Raw genomic sequence first — 19,151 nt, 5'->3', positions numbered from 1 at the left:
CATCAATGACAAAACGGGTACACACAAGGGAAATGTGCTCATCAATGCTTAGGGAGAAAAACAAGCAAACTTAGCATCAAGCCTGAACAGGCATGAAACGGGTTTTTATAACTTTAATTTATCATATTTATATTTTATTTTTAACACACGTTTTATGTGCTCCTGGGGTGAGGGTTGAGTGTGGAGGCCAGAGTCAATGTCGTGGATCTTCGTGAGTCTGGCACTCAGAAATTCAGCCAGAAAGGCCGACTGTGAACGCCAGGGCCATTGTCATGTCTCTGTCTCACCAGCATGGGTTTACAGATGTATCCCACCACAGCTGGATTTCAGGTGGGTGCTGGGGATCAGACTCAGGACTTCATGCTTGCCTGGCAAGCGCTTTACCAATTGAGAATCTCCCCAGCCCGTTTTCATCATTTGCTATAACACGAAAGTGATGGCACAGAGCACAGAGAACGGCGATCTGCATACAAGCTCAGGCATCCGCTCGTTGGTAACATAGGAAAGCATGGAGAACTTGCCAGACAGCAGCCACGGGAGCAGAACCCTGGTCTGCAGGAGCTGTGAAAACTTGGCATTTATTTAAGCATCATAAACCTCGGCTTCCTCGTCTATAAAATAGAAATACTGAGCATGGCATGATGGGATACATCTTTGATCCCAACAGTTGGGAGTCAAAGGCAGGTGGATATTTGTTTGACGTCAGCCTGTTCTACATAGTGAGTTCCAGGACAGCCCAGGCTATACAGAGAAATCCTGTCTGGAAAAAAAGAAAGAAAGAAAGAAAGAAAGAAAGAAAGAAAGAAAGAAAGAAAGAAAGAAAGAAGGAAGGAAGGAAGGAAGGAAGGAAGGAAGGAAGGAAGGAAGGAAGGAAGGAAGGAAGGAAGGAAGGAAGGAAGGAAGGAAGGAAGGAAGGAAGAAAAGAGAAAACAACAACAACTGGGGTGGATGTGGGTATCATTATGAGTTTGTTACTGATATCTGTCACACGTCACTGACAGGGCTCTGAACTAAGATACTACTAATCATCTACTGCCGGACATGCTCCAAAGCCAGGGATTTAAGTTCTGTATTCAAAAGAAAGCTGTTTCTCAGCATAATCATATTACATGGCTATGCTCATTAATGGAATTATATTTAAAATAATGATTTCCTTCCTCTGCATGTGAAGGGAATGAGGAAGCTAACTAGTTTTCCAACTGGACTTAATGGTAAAGGCTTCTGATCATCTGAATTCCAGTTCACTGCACCATTTATACGAGGAAAACATTAAGAATGTAATTCTCATCTGCTCCATTTAAATTAAAAAGCGATGAATATAGTCACATAATTTCTAGGTACAAGCAAAATATCTTAATTATCAAATTTACTATGAAACAATAAACAGGTAATACTAGTACACAGCAATAATTATTCAAGCCTAACATCTAGTATATTTAAGAAAAGATTTAGAAAACATAATATGGCAATTTTTTTTAAATGTTTAAAGTGTATTATTCATTTGTAGTTGTAACCTTGTCAAGGTTATCCTTGGTACACAATGCTCTCCACTTATTTTTTAAGCATCACTTAAAACAGAGCTCATCAGAAAACCCAGTACATTTTGTACAGGTTTTTCTTTTCTGGAAAAGAACAGCAAAAATTATTTATAAAAACACTGACAGGAAGCTTACGAATCTCCAACAAAGTAGAAAAAGCTCAATCCATTGAAACTAAATACCTTAGAAATTGAATCTACACAGCTACAAATGCAATCGCACAAATGTGGCTGGCACTGATGCAGAGAATTCAATTCTCTATTTCCTTGAAGCAAAGAACAGTCCACATACAGCAGCAAGGAAAACCAAAATGTTCAGTTCCTCTTAGGGAAGGTATATCTAACACATTACATTCAGAAACACAAGAACAGCATTCAGTTTTCAGTCCAAAGGACTTTATATAAAATGGTAGTTACCCCAGAAGCTCTCATTGCTAGAACAAAATTAATCTCAGAAAGGTCAACTTACTGACTCTATTACTTCTACATTGCGAACCGACGGGTCAGGCGCCACCTCTGGCCAATTAGATAATTCCAGGTACCCGGACGCTTTAATGTTGAGGGTATGAGATAAGGTGCCAAGCTGGAAATGATCTCTATCTATTAAAAATGAAGGAAAATAGAAAATAAACAATATGAGCTGCATATAACAGATGACAATCATATCAGAGCTCAAGGTAATTGGCATATTACCACAAATGTCAAGGAATAAATATAAACCAGGAAGCTCTTCATAGGTCAGAAAACTGATTTCAGCCCATAGATTACAATAATCTCCCCCATAATGGTCAATAAAAAAGCTAATCAGTCAGTGTGTTTAGAGGTGTTGCTCTGAAATGTAGCTTCTCTAAAAATTACTTTACTGTGAATATTAGGAATGACAGCACAGCTAAACAATCCATATACATGCCTTGGCACAAACACAGTCAGAATTTCAATAGTTTTCGTGCCAAACTGAATTGCATTTACTGTTTTACAACAATTAAATAAGAAATAATGTGGAAACCAAGCTACATAACCACGTGATCCTAGCCGTAATAGCTACTTGCTAACTGATAAGATATTTAATTAGTCTCCTTTTTATTAAAAGCTGGGGAAAAGAACACAAGTTCCTTCTTTGAAAAATGAACTTGAATATAAAAAGATATTTGTATGAAATAATTTCTTATAGAGATGCTGACATTAGTGCTCATGGATATTTAATTAATAACTTACTATTAGGTATCAGGAAATAAAAGTATTTAAAGCAGAAATAAAGCTCATGTCTATAAGAACCAAACAGCTAGTTTATCTACTGTAAGGTTCAATTGCCTAGTGAGAATAAAAACCAGGGGACTTGAAATTATTTAAGAGAACAAGGTCTACAGAAAAATAAACTTTAACAAACATAAAAATAAAACTTGCCCTGAACAGATGAGCAAGGTACAAGCACACTGTTCTCATAAACTGACATGGAAGTCGTGTGTGTTCAGAGATAAACCTGAAGCACATCAGGAGTGGAACCCATGGACACATTTTTAGAGACTGTGCCTTACAGTTATGCATCTGATAATACCTTTAAAGGGAGACTCTAGCAGTGGTGCAGGCTTCTGTGCGAGGAAGATTTTTTTGGCATATTTACTTAAAGCTCCACTCTTCTCATTCGGAACAATAAGCTGCCTAATAAATCTTGTGCGGTCTCTGATGTCGTAGTTTTGATCATACTTGCCGAGATTTAATATGTACTGGGTAAGCAATTTTGTCTGTTCGAAAAAAAACAGAACAAGTTGAAAATACGGTTATTTATGATTATTGATAACTCTGGATAAACATATTTAAAGATGTAATAAAAATGAATGGTTATGTCAAACAAATGTCGTTCCATGGGGAATATGCATTTCTAACATGGCAAATGGAATTCTGTAGCCAACGCACATGTCCTCTTCTGTGCTGGGGAGGTGAATGCTGAGCACTGAGAAGCAGCCATGTGCTAGATTATTAAACTGCTCAAGTGGAAAGAAAGGCATCATTAAAAAAATAATCATATATGGCAAACCCGCTGAAGGGTCTACGTGAGAATAATGAATGTGGAAATACAACTAAAAACATGGCACTCAAAACTTAATCGGAAAAATATGCAGGACATCAAAACATCAGAGAGTATTAGGGGCTGGCAAACTGCTTCTCCTGAGGTGTGCTTTATGAAGAGCTACTGTCCCTGGCATAGGCAGTGTCTGCACTCTGACTGCACTCCGTTACTTTACCCTGAATTATGACCCATTAAAGCAGACACATGAATCACTGAACTGGATTACTGCAAATTATTTGCAGTGCATTTAGCTGTTACTTTTTCATAAAAGCAAGCTGCTGATGCCCTCTAAAAACTAGGATAAAAGAGTCCTTCCATTTGTCCGCCATGCTGCTTATAGCCTCTAGTAATATTGGTCATTTATTTATTTACGTAAGCTTTTACACCATAATCAGGCTTGCTAAGGCAACTTCTGAACGCACTACATTAATGTATATTGAGATGATTTTAATAATAATTAAACCAAAACTGGAATGTAACAAAATAGGTTTGTACTTTAAACTACAGTATTTTTAAATGAAAAGGCAATTTTAATTTAGAAGTCTACATGGGAACAATTGTAAACTTAAGCTAAATGGAAGTCATAAAATAAGGAAAAAATAAGCAAAGATTAGTACTATTAGAAAATTTTACACACATTATAAACAAGTGACAATAGAGCCAATCAACAGGGGGAAGTAAAGACAACACTAGAACAGCATGTCTGAGGCCAGGGACAGCTGGGCTCTAAATGACAGTCAGCCGAGGGGCTGACCCGGAGAGGAAGGAAGCTTCTTTTGGAAGCAAGGTGTCTGAAAGCATTTACAGGGGTTTGTTAAAAAAAGAATTACAAATGCTTGCAGGTTTTCCTGAATCTGGTTACCAACAACTGCTGTCCATGCTGTCTCATCCATAAGCAGAGACTTACATGATTCCTGCTTAAAGAATGCCAATTAGCCAGTACCCGACAGATGAGAAACACAACTCAGCAGCAGCTTATGCAGGATATGCTACACCGCAGTAACTACCTGCACGCGAGAGCTGGGAGCTGCGTAACCATTACTACCCACAAATCAGAGGGAAAATCACAACTAGTTAATGCCAATCTGAGCACTGAGATTGAAAATATGCAACTTCATTTAACCAAAGGAATGAAGCCTGAGAACCTTACTTTCTGAACCAGCAGTCATACATTCTCATTATAGATTTCTTTACCCCCAAACTAAGTTTTCAAAATTAAACTTTTAAAATATATTAACAAACAATATTTACATTGAAAATAATTAAAATATGTATGTATAAAATTACTGACAAGCTTATAGAACAATTCTCTTAAAATGTATTTTTAAAATAAAACTCTTCATAACATAAAATGTGTATCTCTATGCAATGATGCACTGAAATAAGTACAGTAATTATTCATCACATACTAGAGTAAGCAACTTCTTTGCTATCTGTCTCTGAAGAACGCATTTTTAAAATAGTCTATTTTTCGTGTATTTTTCAAAGTTAAATTTTATGACTAGAAATTACAAAACTGCTGTCATTTCAATGTATTCTCTATATATCACAATATCTGTGTATATGTATGCTGTATGTATGTATATATGTGTGTATGTGTACACATGTGTGCATGTGCGCCAACCATCAGCTTGGGTGACTTCCTTTGCTGCATTCCACCGTATGTTTTGAGACATGGTCTCTCATTGAACTTGGAGCCCATGGATTGCTTCAACTGATTGGACAAAAAAGCGCCAGGGATCTACTCATGTCAGCTCCTGCTGGCACAGGGGTTATAGATATGAGTTCTTAACTCTCATGGCACTCAATAGCGGTATGACGGAAACTGAGATTCAAGGCTGAGATGAAGAACACTACTTGTGTGTTACTGAAATAACATTAAGGACACTGCCTTAAAGCTGGGGACACAACTGGATGAGACACGTAGACTATCATCATAAATTAGGCTTCTCCAGGGAAACTTTTAGGAAGGGAAGAGCAGTGGAGTAAATAACCATGGCATTTTAACATCACTAAGGGTTCAGTTCAAAATTCAAATAACACTGTTTTATACAAGAATGACATAAAACAAGGAAATGAGATAGAGTGTATGCTAACAGAAACACTCAGTACCCTCTGCTCTCATTTATTAAATTCTGATTTTAGTTTAATTTTCCTGTTTAGATTTAGAAACCGGTGCTGTTACCAGCTAGTGGCTAAGGTCATTAAACATTCCTTCTATCAACTATACTCTACGGTGACGGGGACTCAGGAAAAGGGAACCTAAGGGAAAGTACTACAAAAACTTATCATTTAAATTATCTTTGTAAGAACTGAGCACCACATCCTTACCTGACTATTCTAACAAGTAATAAAATGGCAAATATTTATTCAGACAATAGTGTCCTAAAACAGTTACACACTAATGACAAAGATATGCCCTGAGAAAGGTGTCATTGGGCCATGCCACAGCTGTGGCGCAGAGTGCACTTGTACACACAGACAGACACACTGCATCACCAAGTACTGGTGGAACCAGCATTGTACATATGGTCTGTTAATGTCCAAAATGTCACTAGACAATGCACAAATGTGGTTGGATAGTCAGAACAAACTAGTAAAGGTCATGTAAAATAGTCATAAAACAGGAATAAAAAAAGTCATACAGAATTCAGCATCCAGTTTAACAATGGTTATGTTTAAAGGCAAGAAACTGATAAAGACATTTGGGAACTGCACAAAATTCTTAACCTACCCTAGAGGCAAATCTAAGCAGCACTACTGTTCTGTACTTTCATGACCAAAGTTTCCTTTCTGTGACTTAATGAAGTTTTTTAATTCAACAACAACAATTTGAAAGACTGTCTGTAAGATCTCCCTGTTTGATTTTTTGCCAGAGTGGAGAATACGAGTATGCCAGGCAAGTGCTATACCACTGAGCTCAAGCCCTAGTCAGAGGCTTGCTTTCTAGTTCATATTTACTTATTTTTCTTAGGAGAGAGAGGGGGAAGAGAGAAGGGGAGGGGCAGAGGCAGAGGCAGAGCCAAGCAGAGTCTTGTCACTGCATAGCACCAAGCCTTTTGTCAAATGAGAACAAAAGGCAAATCGAGGAGCTTTCAGAAAAGGTCCTGCTCCTTGCTTAGGGAGGATCCCGAGATATCAGTACAATCACGCAGTTTCCTACTGAGAACCAAAGTGCCTCAATGAGTAAAAAGTGATCATTCTCTAAGTAACAGAGTAGAAACTTGAGTACCTCGCAGAATATCAAACAGGAAATGAACCACATCTGTACATATCACTATTTCTAAGACATGACATGAAAAGCTGAAAAACTATAATAAAGTAGAACGTGTCTCAGAACCATGAGGCAGTATGAGTTTATTAACGCGCACTCACATAATGAAAACAAGCTTGACTGAATGGGACACAGCAACAGTACAGTGTGCTCACCAATAAGGAAGAAGGACGAGGCCAACAGGAGCTGCAGGCTTCAGAGCCATCACTTTTAAATGGAGAAATGGAGCAAAGCTGGCAGCACTTGTGTCCTACTGATAGGCAGATGCATGCATTTTCCCTGTTAGGTTCTTTTCTGTAAGTTTGCAACTTGCCATAATAATAGATAAAAGTGGGCTAGGAACAACAATGACCCATTATTTATCTCTATACTTAAACCCTCAGACTTTAGTACAAATGTTTTTTAGAAAACACTCTTTGGTCACTTTTAAGAGCTAATACCCATTTGAGGCAAACCCATGCTGTGTCTTCATGCCTTGTATGCCCAAACCTCAGCAGCTGTAACATTTTCCACACACACTGACCCCATTTCCTTATCAACATGCCACAGTGTTGTCTACTGGATATGTTTCTCTAACATTACTCTCCACTAACTAGTAAAAGAGGGACTATACTGCCCTTTTCCTAATAGAATAGACCCAAAGAAGTAGGTTTCTTCCTGAAAAAAAAAAATGATTACTGGTAGCTGAACTACTTCCCTTATAATAAAAAATCATTTCCCCTAAGAAAATTCTAGCAGTTGACTAGACATAGTAACTTGGGCTCAAATGAAAAAGAGGAAGCACCATAAGCTAAGTTCCATGAAGAGAGAGCCATGAGCAAAGGACAACAGAGAGAGAGAATAATAAAGCTGGGTATCAGGAGGGCTTGCCAAACAAATGGATTAATAAGTATAGCATCTTTTTTTTTTTTTTTAAGGTTTTTGTTTTGTTTTTAACAGGGTTTCTCTGTGTAGCCCTGGCTGCTCTGGAACTCACTCTGTAGATCAGGCTGGCCTCGAACTCAGAAATCTGCCTGCCTCTGCCTCCCAAATGCTGGGACTAAAGGTGTGCTCTACCACTCCCTGGCTAAAAGTATAGCATCTTACATACTATTTCCCAAGGAGAAACAGGGCAGAGTCAGCAGGAGTCTAACCAAACAAAGTTGTACAAGGGAATACTGGGCTTCTCAAAAGCTCAGAACCTTTTAGGAGGAAAAGCCAAGTTCCCAAGAACAGAAACCTTAATTCCTTTAAGACTCCAGCTCTGCTGGTCTTTCAGGTCTACTCCAGGGTAGACAATGAATTCAAGTTCCTTTTGTCCTTTCTTCAAGGCCTCTCAGAAAGTCTTAGGTCGGTCTGGGTCCACACGGGAAGGATTTCCCAGATGTTCTATTTTTCTGTACTAGAATTACTTTTTAATTTCCAAGACAGGGCCTCTCTCTGTAGCCCTCACCGGCCTGGACTATGTTGATGAGGATGTTCTCAAACTCGCATCACAGAGACTCCATCTGCCTCTGCCCCCGCAGTGCCCCCGCAGTGCCCCCGCAGTGCCCCCGCAGTGCCCCCGCAGTGCCCCCGCAGTGCCCCTGCAGCACCTCCTCAGTGCTGGATTAAAGGTGTGTTCCATGCCCAATCCAGATTCTCTAACTTCTACCTGATTTTTAAAAATAATTTATATTTCTCGCCAGAGATTTCTTATCTTTTCACTCATTATGAACATACGTTCCTTTACATCATTAACCAAATTTTGTACAGTTGTTTCAAAACATTTACCTGCAAACCCTAATGTGTGTCTAAATAATTTGGGTTTCTATGGATGTTTTTCCTTCTTGAAAACTGATCATAAATTCCCAATCATCTTTTTGTAATTGAAGTTAACTAAACATAAAATCTACTACTTTAAGGTTATAATTCAGTGACATTTATGCTGTTACCAACCATTAGCAACTTCTGTCTGTAGCATTCTTTCAGCTTTCCATACTGAGACTTGAAATCTGTTAAGCCACAACACCCCGTTGTGGTTCTCCTTCTGCTGAGTAAATCTGGATTACAGATCCCACTCTCAGCACTGTTAACAGTCTTTAATTAGCAGTGAGTTTTTGTTAGCTTCAACATACCATTAACTTGGTGGGGTTCAAAGAGTATATTTTATCTCCTGGTTGTACCTCAAATTTCAGACCAGGTCTGTTATTCTTAGGGTACTGCTTTGGTAGACCTCTCAGGAATCGGTCAAAAACCTGGGCAATTTATCAGGCTCTCCCACTGTTGGCACTCGAGACTCTTCTGTAACTCTGTCTGACTGCAGCCTGCTTGCACGGTGTGCTTGATTTCCCCTTCAGAACACAGGTGCCGTGCACAGTGCCAACTAAGCGCCTCCTGCTCCCTCCAGGTCTCTCACACACTGCATCTCCCTGTTTTGTCTCTCTTTACTCTGAATGACTAGGCAGCTGTGCTTTCTAGTTTCCAGTTTATGTTTGTTATCTCTGGGAAGGTCATGCTAAGTAGAGTTTACTTTGCCATCTGAAAGCAGGGTATTAAAATTATCTTTGAGTTCTCTTTACTTTAGGTTAAAAAAGAATATCTCTCTCTCTCTCTCTCTCTCTCTCTCTCTCTCTCTCTCTCTCCCCCACCCCCCGTGTGTGTGTGTGTGTGTGTGTGTCTGTGTGTCTGTGTGTCTGTGTGTTCCTGTGAGGGTAAGCAAGCACATGCTTGTGGAGGTTACAGGTAAAACTGGGAAGTGTTCCTCAGAGGCTATCACTTTATTTTTCTTTGTCCTCATAAATTTTTATTATTTATTTATTTATTTATTTATTTATTCATTCATTCATTTGTTCAGAGGAAAAGAAGAAGAGAAGGGGAGAGGAGGGGAGGGAAGGGAAGAAGAGGAGAGAAGAGAGAAAGAGAGGAGAGAAGTAGAGGAGAGAACAAGAGGAAAGGAGAAGAGGGGGAGGAGAGGGGAGGGGAAGGGAAGGGACAGAACAGGACTGTGGAAGGTAGAAAGCAACTTGTAGGACTTAGTTCTCCCTTTCCATCACGTGGTGCTCAGGGCTCAGATTCAAACTGTCAGACTTGGCGGCAGGACTCGTACCCACTGAGCCACCTCACCTCCACACACACCTTGTCTTTATGAGATGGGGTTAGTCCCTAACTGACCTGGAATTCACCACTTAGGATTGGCTGAATGAACAAGCAGCCCAGGATCCACAGTCTCTACCTCCCCAGTGCTGGAATTGCAAGTACGAACTGCTACACTCAGCCTTTTTATTTTTATTTTTATTTTTAAATGACTTCTGGATATCCAACTCAGGCCCTCATGCTTGTACAGCAAGAACTTTACTAATTTCGGCATTTCTCTAACAGGAAGTATAGACATCTTAAAGAAGCAAAATTTACTAGTCAACTATTTTCTATGCATACAGATAAATAATAGTAAATAGTATACAAATAACACCAAGCCTTTTAAAAACCAACTTACAAAGTCTCGGTTCAATGAGTTATCAAGATCCCAGGGAACCGGGTCTACAAATCCTAGGACTGTGTAAAGCCGCTTCTAAACACTGGCCCAGTCTTACCTATTCAGTTTTAAAGACAGCTAAAGTAAACACATGTAGAAAATACTTTTATCTTTTAGTCAAAGGAATTAGTTTAGTTTCTACCTAATATTTACAATGTTATGAACTACATAACTAAAACATACTGTGGACCTGACAGTACATACAACTATTTATTAGTGCAATTTTCTTTTAGCAATTTCCCCAACCACCTTTTTCTTAAAAAAAGAAAAAGTGATAAACAGTGGAAACAGGCCACATCATCCATTTTTTATATCATTTAAACATAATCAACTGTGAAACAGTAAAGAACTTTGAAAACTAATTGCATTCTCACCCAGACGGAATAGTGTCTGCAGCCAACAGGGAGAGCCAATGTGAAACAAACAACAGCATGCTTCAGAAACTGAGCTCCATGTTTGTCATGAAGATTTAGCTCATGAAAAACATGAGAGCACCCAATGCTGCCTTCAAACTCGCTGAGTAAAACAACCCTGACCACAGTCTAGAGTTTCTAAATGGAACTCCGTTCAGGCACTGGCTCTTCGCCACTATGAAACAGAACAGCAATGACGGCAACAGCAATAAACAACTTAGGCACGAGCCACCAGATGGACCCCACCTCTTGACCTAACTGTCCCAGGTCCTGCCTCCATAAAGCATCACGTTTGTGACAGGAGGCCACCTTACTAACTTAAGGGATCACAGTACGCAGATTTCCTGAATTCCCCACGTAGTTTTACGGCTCTGCCCTGCTCTCTCCTTCCCTTGTTCTGCATACCTACACTGACCTCCTCCAGGCCCTCTCGAGCATCTTCAGAGATAAGCTGACCTCTCCTTCCGCCTCAGACATTCTGAACTCCCTCATGGAAACTGCATCTCAACACCTCTACCACAGCTCTTCTTTGAAGTTCGTTTTTCTGCTAGATCAGAATGACTTGTTTGCACTCCCGCCATCAAATGTAGGACCTAACACACCAGGGTCGACTATCGCTGAGCACATGGAGTTACACATGGGAAGACTCCAGGGGCTTGGGTAGAGTAAGGAAAGTATCTATCAGGCTGAAGAAGCGGCAGTCTCTTACCTGTTTCGAATTAGTTAAATATAGCTTTGCTCCAAGATTTAGAATCTGCAGTTTCACCAGGTCATCTTCACTGGTGAAACTTTTAGCCATTTTCCTCAAAACATCAGGGGCAATTTTAGGAACTCGTTCACAGTTTTCTCCAATTAGCCAAAGAATGCTCGCTCTAGCCACAGGAACCTAATATGAAAAGCAGATCATATTATTAGAGAGGTATAATCATATACTCCTCAACATCAGCATAGAAAAGGCTTAGAACTGACAAGATTTCTGTTCATTTCCTCATTGAACATGTGTAGCCAGGAACTGCTACAGCAATGAACATTTGTTGTATATCAAGTATAGATACAAAGGTAATCTCTGGAGATGGCTCAGTGGTTAACAGCACCAGTTGCTCTTACACAGAACCTGGGTTTGGGTCTCAGCACCCATATGGCAGTTCACATCCATCTCTAGCTCCAGTCCCAGGGGATTGGATGCCCACTTCTGGCCTCCACAGGCACCAAACCACATGAGGTACACAAACACACATACAAGCAAAATGCCTCTATACATTACATAAATAAAATTTTTAAAGCGGGTTTCAAAGAAATGCCTTGGAAAGATTTAGTAAAGTAAACACGACTTGTCTAGAATACAGGTCCATTCATAGTCCAGCAAACTCCAGACCAAACCTGGGTGACCGTGGCCTTTGCTGGTTCCTCTCACTGTTTCATGTTGCAGGGGCACAAGGGCATTGTACTATACTTTAGTATTATAATTTTTTAAAATAAAGTACACTTCAATATAATTTGTCTTCCTAAAAAACACCGCCTTGCTACGAATTGGAAACCTTCCATCAGAACCATTAAGACCAACATTTTAGAGTATGCAAATTAGTTTTATTACTATTTGCTTATTTGTATCCTCTCCTATTCCAAAAGGAATTTGAGAGGGCATGTAAATTAGTTCCTGTGAACATTTTCACCTAGCATAGAAAATCAGCTTTTTATACTAAGTGCAAAAGCTGCTGGCTACCGTGTGGTAGCTGGTAAGAGCAGACAGCCTTTCACCACGTCCCTTTACCAGGCCTCCGAGCCTTCCTGCTTCCTGTGCAGCTTCACAGGGTTCAGCTGGACTTCAAAAGAAGAACACAAAAATGAAAACCTTTCCATGGCTATAATTTTATCACCTATCAGCCATGTCAAATTCCTTTCAAATATTTGTTTCATAATAATGATATAATAATATAAAAATATCGACAATCGGAGGTCATCAAAAAAGCTTGGAAATATAAGAAATATACACTTCCTAACATTGTAACAGCATTAACGTTAATCCATACTTAAACTGAACTTAGTAACAGAGAGGAAATTGGTCTACTTATGCAATGTAAAAGGGCCTAAGGGCTATGTCAAATCTATTCATGCAGTGTGATAAAACTAATACCCTTACTGTACACTGATTTCTGGAGAGAAAGAGGTTATTTCTAATGTTCCAAAGGTTACACTGCATTAAGACCTTACTCCCAATCTATTATTTTAAATTGGGCTAAAGAATAGTAATTGAGTGGTGCATTAAGTTTCCAGCCTGGAGCAATTCAAGTGGCCCTCCATAATGAGAGGTACTTCTAAATGAGAATATATAGGCAACTCAGAACTCAGTTAGGCTACATTTATTTTTCTTAAAATTTTTATTATAAATTACAACTCTAGAAATCAGAATCTTACAACATAACACAATTTATTGACCTATTTAAGCATTTTTCTTTTGGCAGCATACTTATAATTCTCTTTTATAATTAAAAAGACAATCACAAAATGAAGGTGTTAGAACATTTCAGACTCATGAGTATATTAAGATTAAAACAACAGTATGTTAATACTACAAGCATTCATAATAACAACATGTGAAAAAAATCAACAAATCAATTGCAACAAGGAAAAAAGTCAAGATGGTAGTGGAGGAAGAGGGGTAACATTGGGAATGTTCTAGAAATGAGTTTAAAAATTCTTAAGCAAACATTTTAAAAATGTAGAAACTTTTTTATAGTAAGAAATAATAAAAATACTATATCAAATTCTTGGTAATGATATTTTATAAAAATTTCAAAGGACAGACATGGAAACACATGGCTAGAGTCCCAGCACCTAGCAGGCAGGAAATCCCAACCAGTCTGGGCTACAGGAGACTGTACCAAAGAAACAAAACCAAAAAAGACAGTTTTAAGAAACTAACAAGGCCAGTGTTTGTATGCATTCGGCTACAGTTAGAAAACTAAGATCTTCAAATTGAATCCTTCTTTTTCCCTCACAACTAAAGCTGCAAATAAAAAGTTTACCCTGTTCCTCAGTTTTATTCAACAACATAATAAGCAGAAGCAGAGGACTAAGACTCAATAATACACCACACACTCAGGCACACACGAGAGAAAGCACGCACAAGCAGGTGCACACACACACAAGGCCAAACATAGTATAATACTCTTTATACGAACCCCTGCTTTTCAATATTCTCAAAGGCAAACTAGACTGTAAATGACTGTGCGTGACTCTTTACTCTAAATGCCCTGAGCAAGTGGTTAAGTGCACTTTTCAAGCCTTCTAAGAGAAGGTACTTGCCACTGCCATTTTAACCCATTAACTTGCCTGCAAAAACAAATGGTGATTCCTCCCCACTACAGTTATAAAGAGACATCTAGAAAGAATTTACAGATCGCTGTTGGCAGTTCAAGTTAAAAACTATTGTGTTTCAACAACACACTGCACTGAACAATAATCTAAAGTAAATCTACAAAATCATCAATTTTATTTATTTAAATTAGCCAAAGGCAGAATCAGAAGACATCTAAACAAGCTGCATACCAACAGCAGGGCAGATCCCAATAGTCCGTGCCTGGGCTCTAGATGCACTGAAATTTAGATCTGAATTGTGTATCAATGTGAGGGTGCAGAGGGGACTCGTGACACAGCAGTGTCCGGGGATGCATCTGGGCAAACGTGCACGACGTGACACTTTAGACCTACTCTGCTGTCCTTCCAGAAGAGCATCCAAGTGTTCTTTCACGACAACTGAAACATGTAAATATCATGCAAAGTCCCGCAGAAGCAATCCTCAAGTAGCATGCATTTTACTCTGGAGCAACCTTACTGAAAAAGCAGTTACAGATGAAGGACACGCCAAAGGACAATGTGGTCACAACCAGAACACACAAGATGACTGCTACAGCCATTATTTCTTCAATCTGGATGAGCTCAAGAAGGAGAACAATGTAAACATTAGTCTTCATATTTCAACTCTGCTACTCCCTAAATAAGCAATGAAATCAGTCTTAATATGACAAAATCTATCAATGTTCTCTCCTCTTTAAAATCTGCACACCTAACATCTAAAGAGTCCCTATCTACAATCTGTCACAGTGCTACTGAAAACTATCTAATTTCTTACATGTCCACAAACACAGTCTGCTTCAGGTTCCACCATTGCCTCTCCTGGAAATGTCAGGACACTGGAGCAAGAACAGAGCAGCGTTGCCCAAACCCAGCTCAACAGAGGTGGTGCCAACACTGGAAGTGCGAGCTGGAACCCCCAATTCCCCTGGGGAGGCAGCAACCTGGAAGAGGGTTGTCTCTAACCCCACATAGACCTCACATCACTTCCATGGGCCTCATTCACTCCAATGAAGGACTGCACACCCTGCCCTGCTCCCACAACACACAATGGCTTCCTGTCTCTTGCTGTTTCCATAAGAGCCTGACACTCAGCAAGGGTATAGGTCCCTCCTGCCTGGTCCTACCCTAGCCTGGCTGCATGTTCTCACTCCTGTTCTTCTCTCCTGGCAAAGAAAGAAGAGGTAGCCAGGGTGGAAGAGGGCTGGCTTTCCGTTCTATCACAGCTCTCCCAGGGAGAGGCCAAGCCTAGATTGCTGACATCACGAGTGTTTTAGGTCCTTGGTGAACATGTTCAATATTGTCCTCTGGGTAAGGCTGGCTTCTCCTGAAATTGCTGCATTTAGACATTACCCTGGATTTCAAACTACAAGTCAGGAAAAGAGGTCACATTTTAGGCTCGGCTTCTAAGGCGCACGTGTTCCCAGACACTTTGTGGCTGTTGTTCTTATAAGAATCTCTCTCATGATCAGAAGAGAGACATCTGAGCGCTAAGTCTGCCCTTTGTGATTCATTCAGGCTTCTCCCCACATCCCTGTCCGTTCCCAGTCATATGACCTGTTGACACTGACACCTTATCATCAGCTCTACTTCTAAAGTGTAGGCTGGCACAGCACAACCGCATGGGTCGTTTTTCTAATGGCTTCAATAACATTCATGCTTCAGAGTCGGCCTCTCTGCCTCATCAGGATAGGGTTCTGTTTTATTAACTTTTTATAAGCTCAGGTCAAATATGTATTTACTGAACTAAAGTTTTTTTGCAAATCAAAAAACCTTTCACCCAGGATGATACTTCTTAGGTCTTTATGTTGTTTCACTTTGTTCCTTTACAGTTTTGTTTTCTTTTGTCTATTTTTACTTGGCAGGCAGGCAGTGGGGAGGCTGCCACAGTGTACACAGGGAGAGGTCAGAGGACAATCTGTAGGTGTCGGTTTTCTCCTTCCACCCTGAGGGTTTTGGGGATCCAACCCAGGTCGTCATGGCAGTTCTACACTTCCCTTCTCCAAATTCCTTATGTACAGGCCCATACTCTTCATTTCTGACCTCTAACAATCAGAGCACTGGAGCTCGTGTATGGCACACAACGAAGTACAGCCGGAGGTCAGAGGAGGGGGCCAGACCCCTGGAGCTGAAGTACAAAAGGTTGTAAGTACCCCAACATGGGCACTGGGTCTACAGTCAGGTCCTCTGGAAAGCAGCAAGTGCCCTTAACTGCTTGCTAATCCACCTTTCCATCTCCTGTTTATTTTATGGAAAAGCAACATTTATTCTATAAATTCCTTCTTTGGTCTAAAAGTATAGTCTTAATAATGGGGTTAGCTCAGGGAAGACTGCTTGCCTAGCATTTTTGAGGTCTTAGACTCAAACCCAACACACATATCCACGAATATGTATGCATAAACATTTTATAAGTGCTTTAATGTTCTATAAAGTTATTTAAATTTCAAATTATTTAACTGCTAAATTAAATCTAACTTTATTGCTTGAGATGAAAAATATAAAATCAAAGTTCCTTTTGTATCTAAATACATTTTTTGATACTTTAAAAATACTCAATGGATGTACCCCCTCAAAATGGGAATTATCTATTACATGTCTCTCTGAAGCTGAGAAATTCCTCAGGTTCTTCTGTTTGTTTTGATTTTGTATTCTGACACAAGGTCTACCTACATAACCCTGGCTGGCCTGAAACTCACTACAAAAACCAGGCTGGCCTTCAACTCCCAGAGATGCCTCCCAAGTGTTAAGATTAAAGGTGAAGGTCACCACACCAAGCAGCACCTGAGTTATTCTTGGTAACTGACGACACAGACATCTGGGGAGCAGAGCCCACTGACATTACAAAACAGGCTCAGGATCAGTGCGTCTCACCCTTCCTGATGCTAGTCCCAGTCCCCACTGTCCAGTGCATCAGAAGGCACCTGCAGGACCCCATGTTCTCCTTGCTCATGTGGTTAAGATAACGCCAGACACACGCCACAGTAAGTCGACACTCAAGTAAGGAGTTTCTGGGGATAGACTTTGAGGCTATGCAAATACTCTGATACTCCCCAAGTTTCACCACTAGTGTGTAATGTGTCTCAATCCTGATACTCCCCAAGTCTCACCACTAGTCTGCAGCGTGTCTCAGGAACTCGGCAGACAGTAGGATCTAATCCTATCATTCATTGGCTGCTGCAGAACTGCAACATTTTAATGTTGCTAAAGGTAAAGTGTAAGCTGGGCTCTTGTGGGCTTCTTCTTTTGGCTTTTTTAAGTATAATTCTAACACTCTATAAATACATTTGTACATTTTTTCCTCTGTCCCAAAGCGATGGTTCAAGTTCACATTGTTCTTTATTGCTTTATCCTAGCTCTAAAATCAGCCATTTCTCTAAGGAAACAAGATTGCTTAAAGAAAGAGGGACTGGCAGGGGTCAGCGACAAAGGCACTTGCTGCCGAGCATGAGGAGCAGGCTCTGTTAAAGAGCCACATGGTGGAAGGAGGTCACATACTATGAGTCCATTTATATAAAATATCATGAAATAAACCCACAGAAACAAGCAGTAAGTTAGTGGGGGGAGAGGGACAGTGCGGGCAGGCTGCGGCTTTAAGTATGGGTTTACTATTCAAGAGTAATGAAACTATGAGCACACTAAATCCTACTGAATAATACATTTTAAAATGAACTTGATGGTATCAAAGTACATCTCAATAATAACAGAAGATCTCTGCACTTGGTGTGCTTACTGATAAGGGTGTTATTGTTTTTAGGATCTCTCAAAGGACAACACAGGAAATACATGTTGTTATGCACATCAGAGACACACCTGACACACAAATTCAGGGATATTTAATATCTCTCTATCTGCACCTAACTCCCACCAAGATGGTGCCACCTATTCCCAGCCCAGGGCTGGGCTGAGGCTCCTCTTCCCTCGTTCAGGTAGTTCAGCCTTAACAAGAACCACATCTAGAGTCAGACGTGAAACCCGGCGTCATAGCTCTCCTAACTGCTACACTTGAGGATGACCATTTAAGGAAAGTAGACTGTACTGAGTGAAGTCAGCAGGATGCAGGGATACTCACAGTGATACTGTCCAAGAGCCTGGCCATGTGTTTAATAATTTCACCATGCTGTGCAGGCTGCATCTGCAGCAATTTCTTTATAACTACCACACTTTCAGCAACAACTATCTCTGAAAGACAAGGAAAGAGATCACCATATTAAATACATACAATCAATTCAATTGCAATCTGCCTGGTAAAATGCAAATTTCAATGAACAAAACATCCTTGATGCTTAAATACATGAAAACCTAAATCATGAGCGTAGTCTTCAGCGTCTGTACTGAATGTGGTTTATGCAAAATCCACTTTAATCTCTGTCCTCTGCAGCTATCTCTTAGCTTCTAGAACACCTCTCACCGCTGCAGCAAACGTTACATTATGTTCTACAGTGGATGGTACGTTTGCCTTTTAGCCAGAGCTTTTATATAATCAAACACCTACCATCGAAACATGTTCCTCTATCCTATACTAAGTAGGCGAGAGGAGAGGGGTGAAAACCACACCAAACCCTGCTAAAGTGATGCATCCAGAACCACCAACAGCAACAACTAGGAGTAGCAGGAGTGGAATCACCATAGAAACAGCATTCACCTCAGTGCCAAATGAGTGTGACCATGAACTGACTGCCTCCACGTGTGCTGTAAACCCATCTATCTACTCATCCAACTTTCTACCACCCTCAGAGGCTGCTCTGCCTGCAGATGAACTACCCAGGCTGCTTTGTGGCTGACTTCTCATAGCCAACAGGGGTCAGAGGCTATCTTATCCTTTGCTCTAACCCTGCCCATACCTTGTTCATAGCTCCTTCAGTAATTCTCTTTAATTACCCTTTTCAAGTGTGCCACCTGTTTCTCAAAGGGACCTTATGTAATACAATTGCTCTGAAAGTGAGTAAGAAGCCATTCACAATATGGGGTTTGGATATCCAGTTTTCACAGGGAGTGGCTATAGCAGTCTCATC

The 19,151-nt window shown here is 40.2% G+C and overlaps 1 protein-coding gene across 1 annotated transcript in view; it reads right to left on the bottom strand.

Moving 5' to 3' along the window:
- Positions 1 to 19,151, bottom strand: part of Ap3b1 (adaptor related protein complex 3 subunit beta 1) — a 194,903-nt gene that overhangs the window by 89,933 nt on the left and 85,819 nt on the right. The window contains exons 14-17 of the mRNA XM_028760108.1: positions 18,209 to 18,318; positions 11,495 to 11,671; positions 3,093 to 3,279; positions 2,007 to 2,137 (exon numbers count right to left, since the gene is read on the bottom strand). Coding sequence (XP_028615941.1) covers positions 2,007 to 2,137; positions 3,093 to 3,279; positions 11,495 to 11,671; positions 18,209 to 18,318 — 605 coding nt within the window. The remainder of the gene's footprint in view (positions 1 to 2,006; positions 2,138 to 3,092; positions 3,280 to 11,494; positions 11,672 to 18,208; positions 18,319 to 19,151) is intronic.

Source organism: Grammomys surdaster, unplaced genomic scaffold, assembly GCF_004785775.1.
Source record: "Grammomys surdaster isolate TR1022 unplaced genomic scaffold, NIH_TR_1.0 126391, whole genome shotgun sequence".
NCBI classification, from domain to species: domain Eukaryota; kingdom Metazoa; phylum Chordata; class Mammalia; order Rodentia; family Muridae; genus Grammomys; species Grammomys surdaster.
Note: the sequence above shows the minus strand (reverse complement) of the source record. Positions and strands in the feature narration are given on the sequence as shown.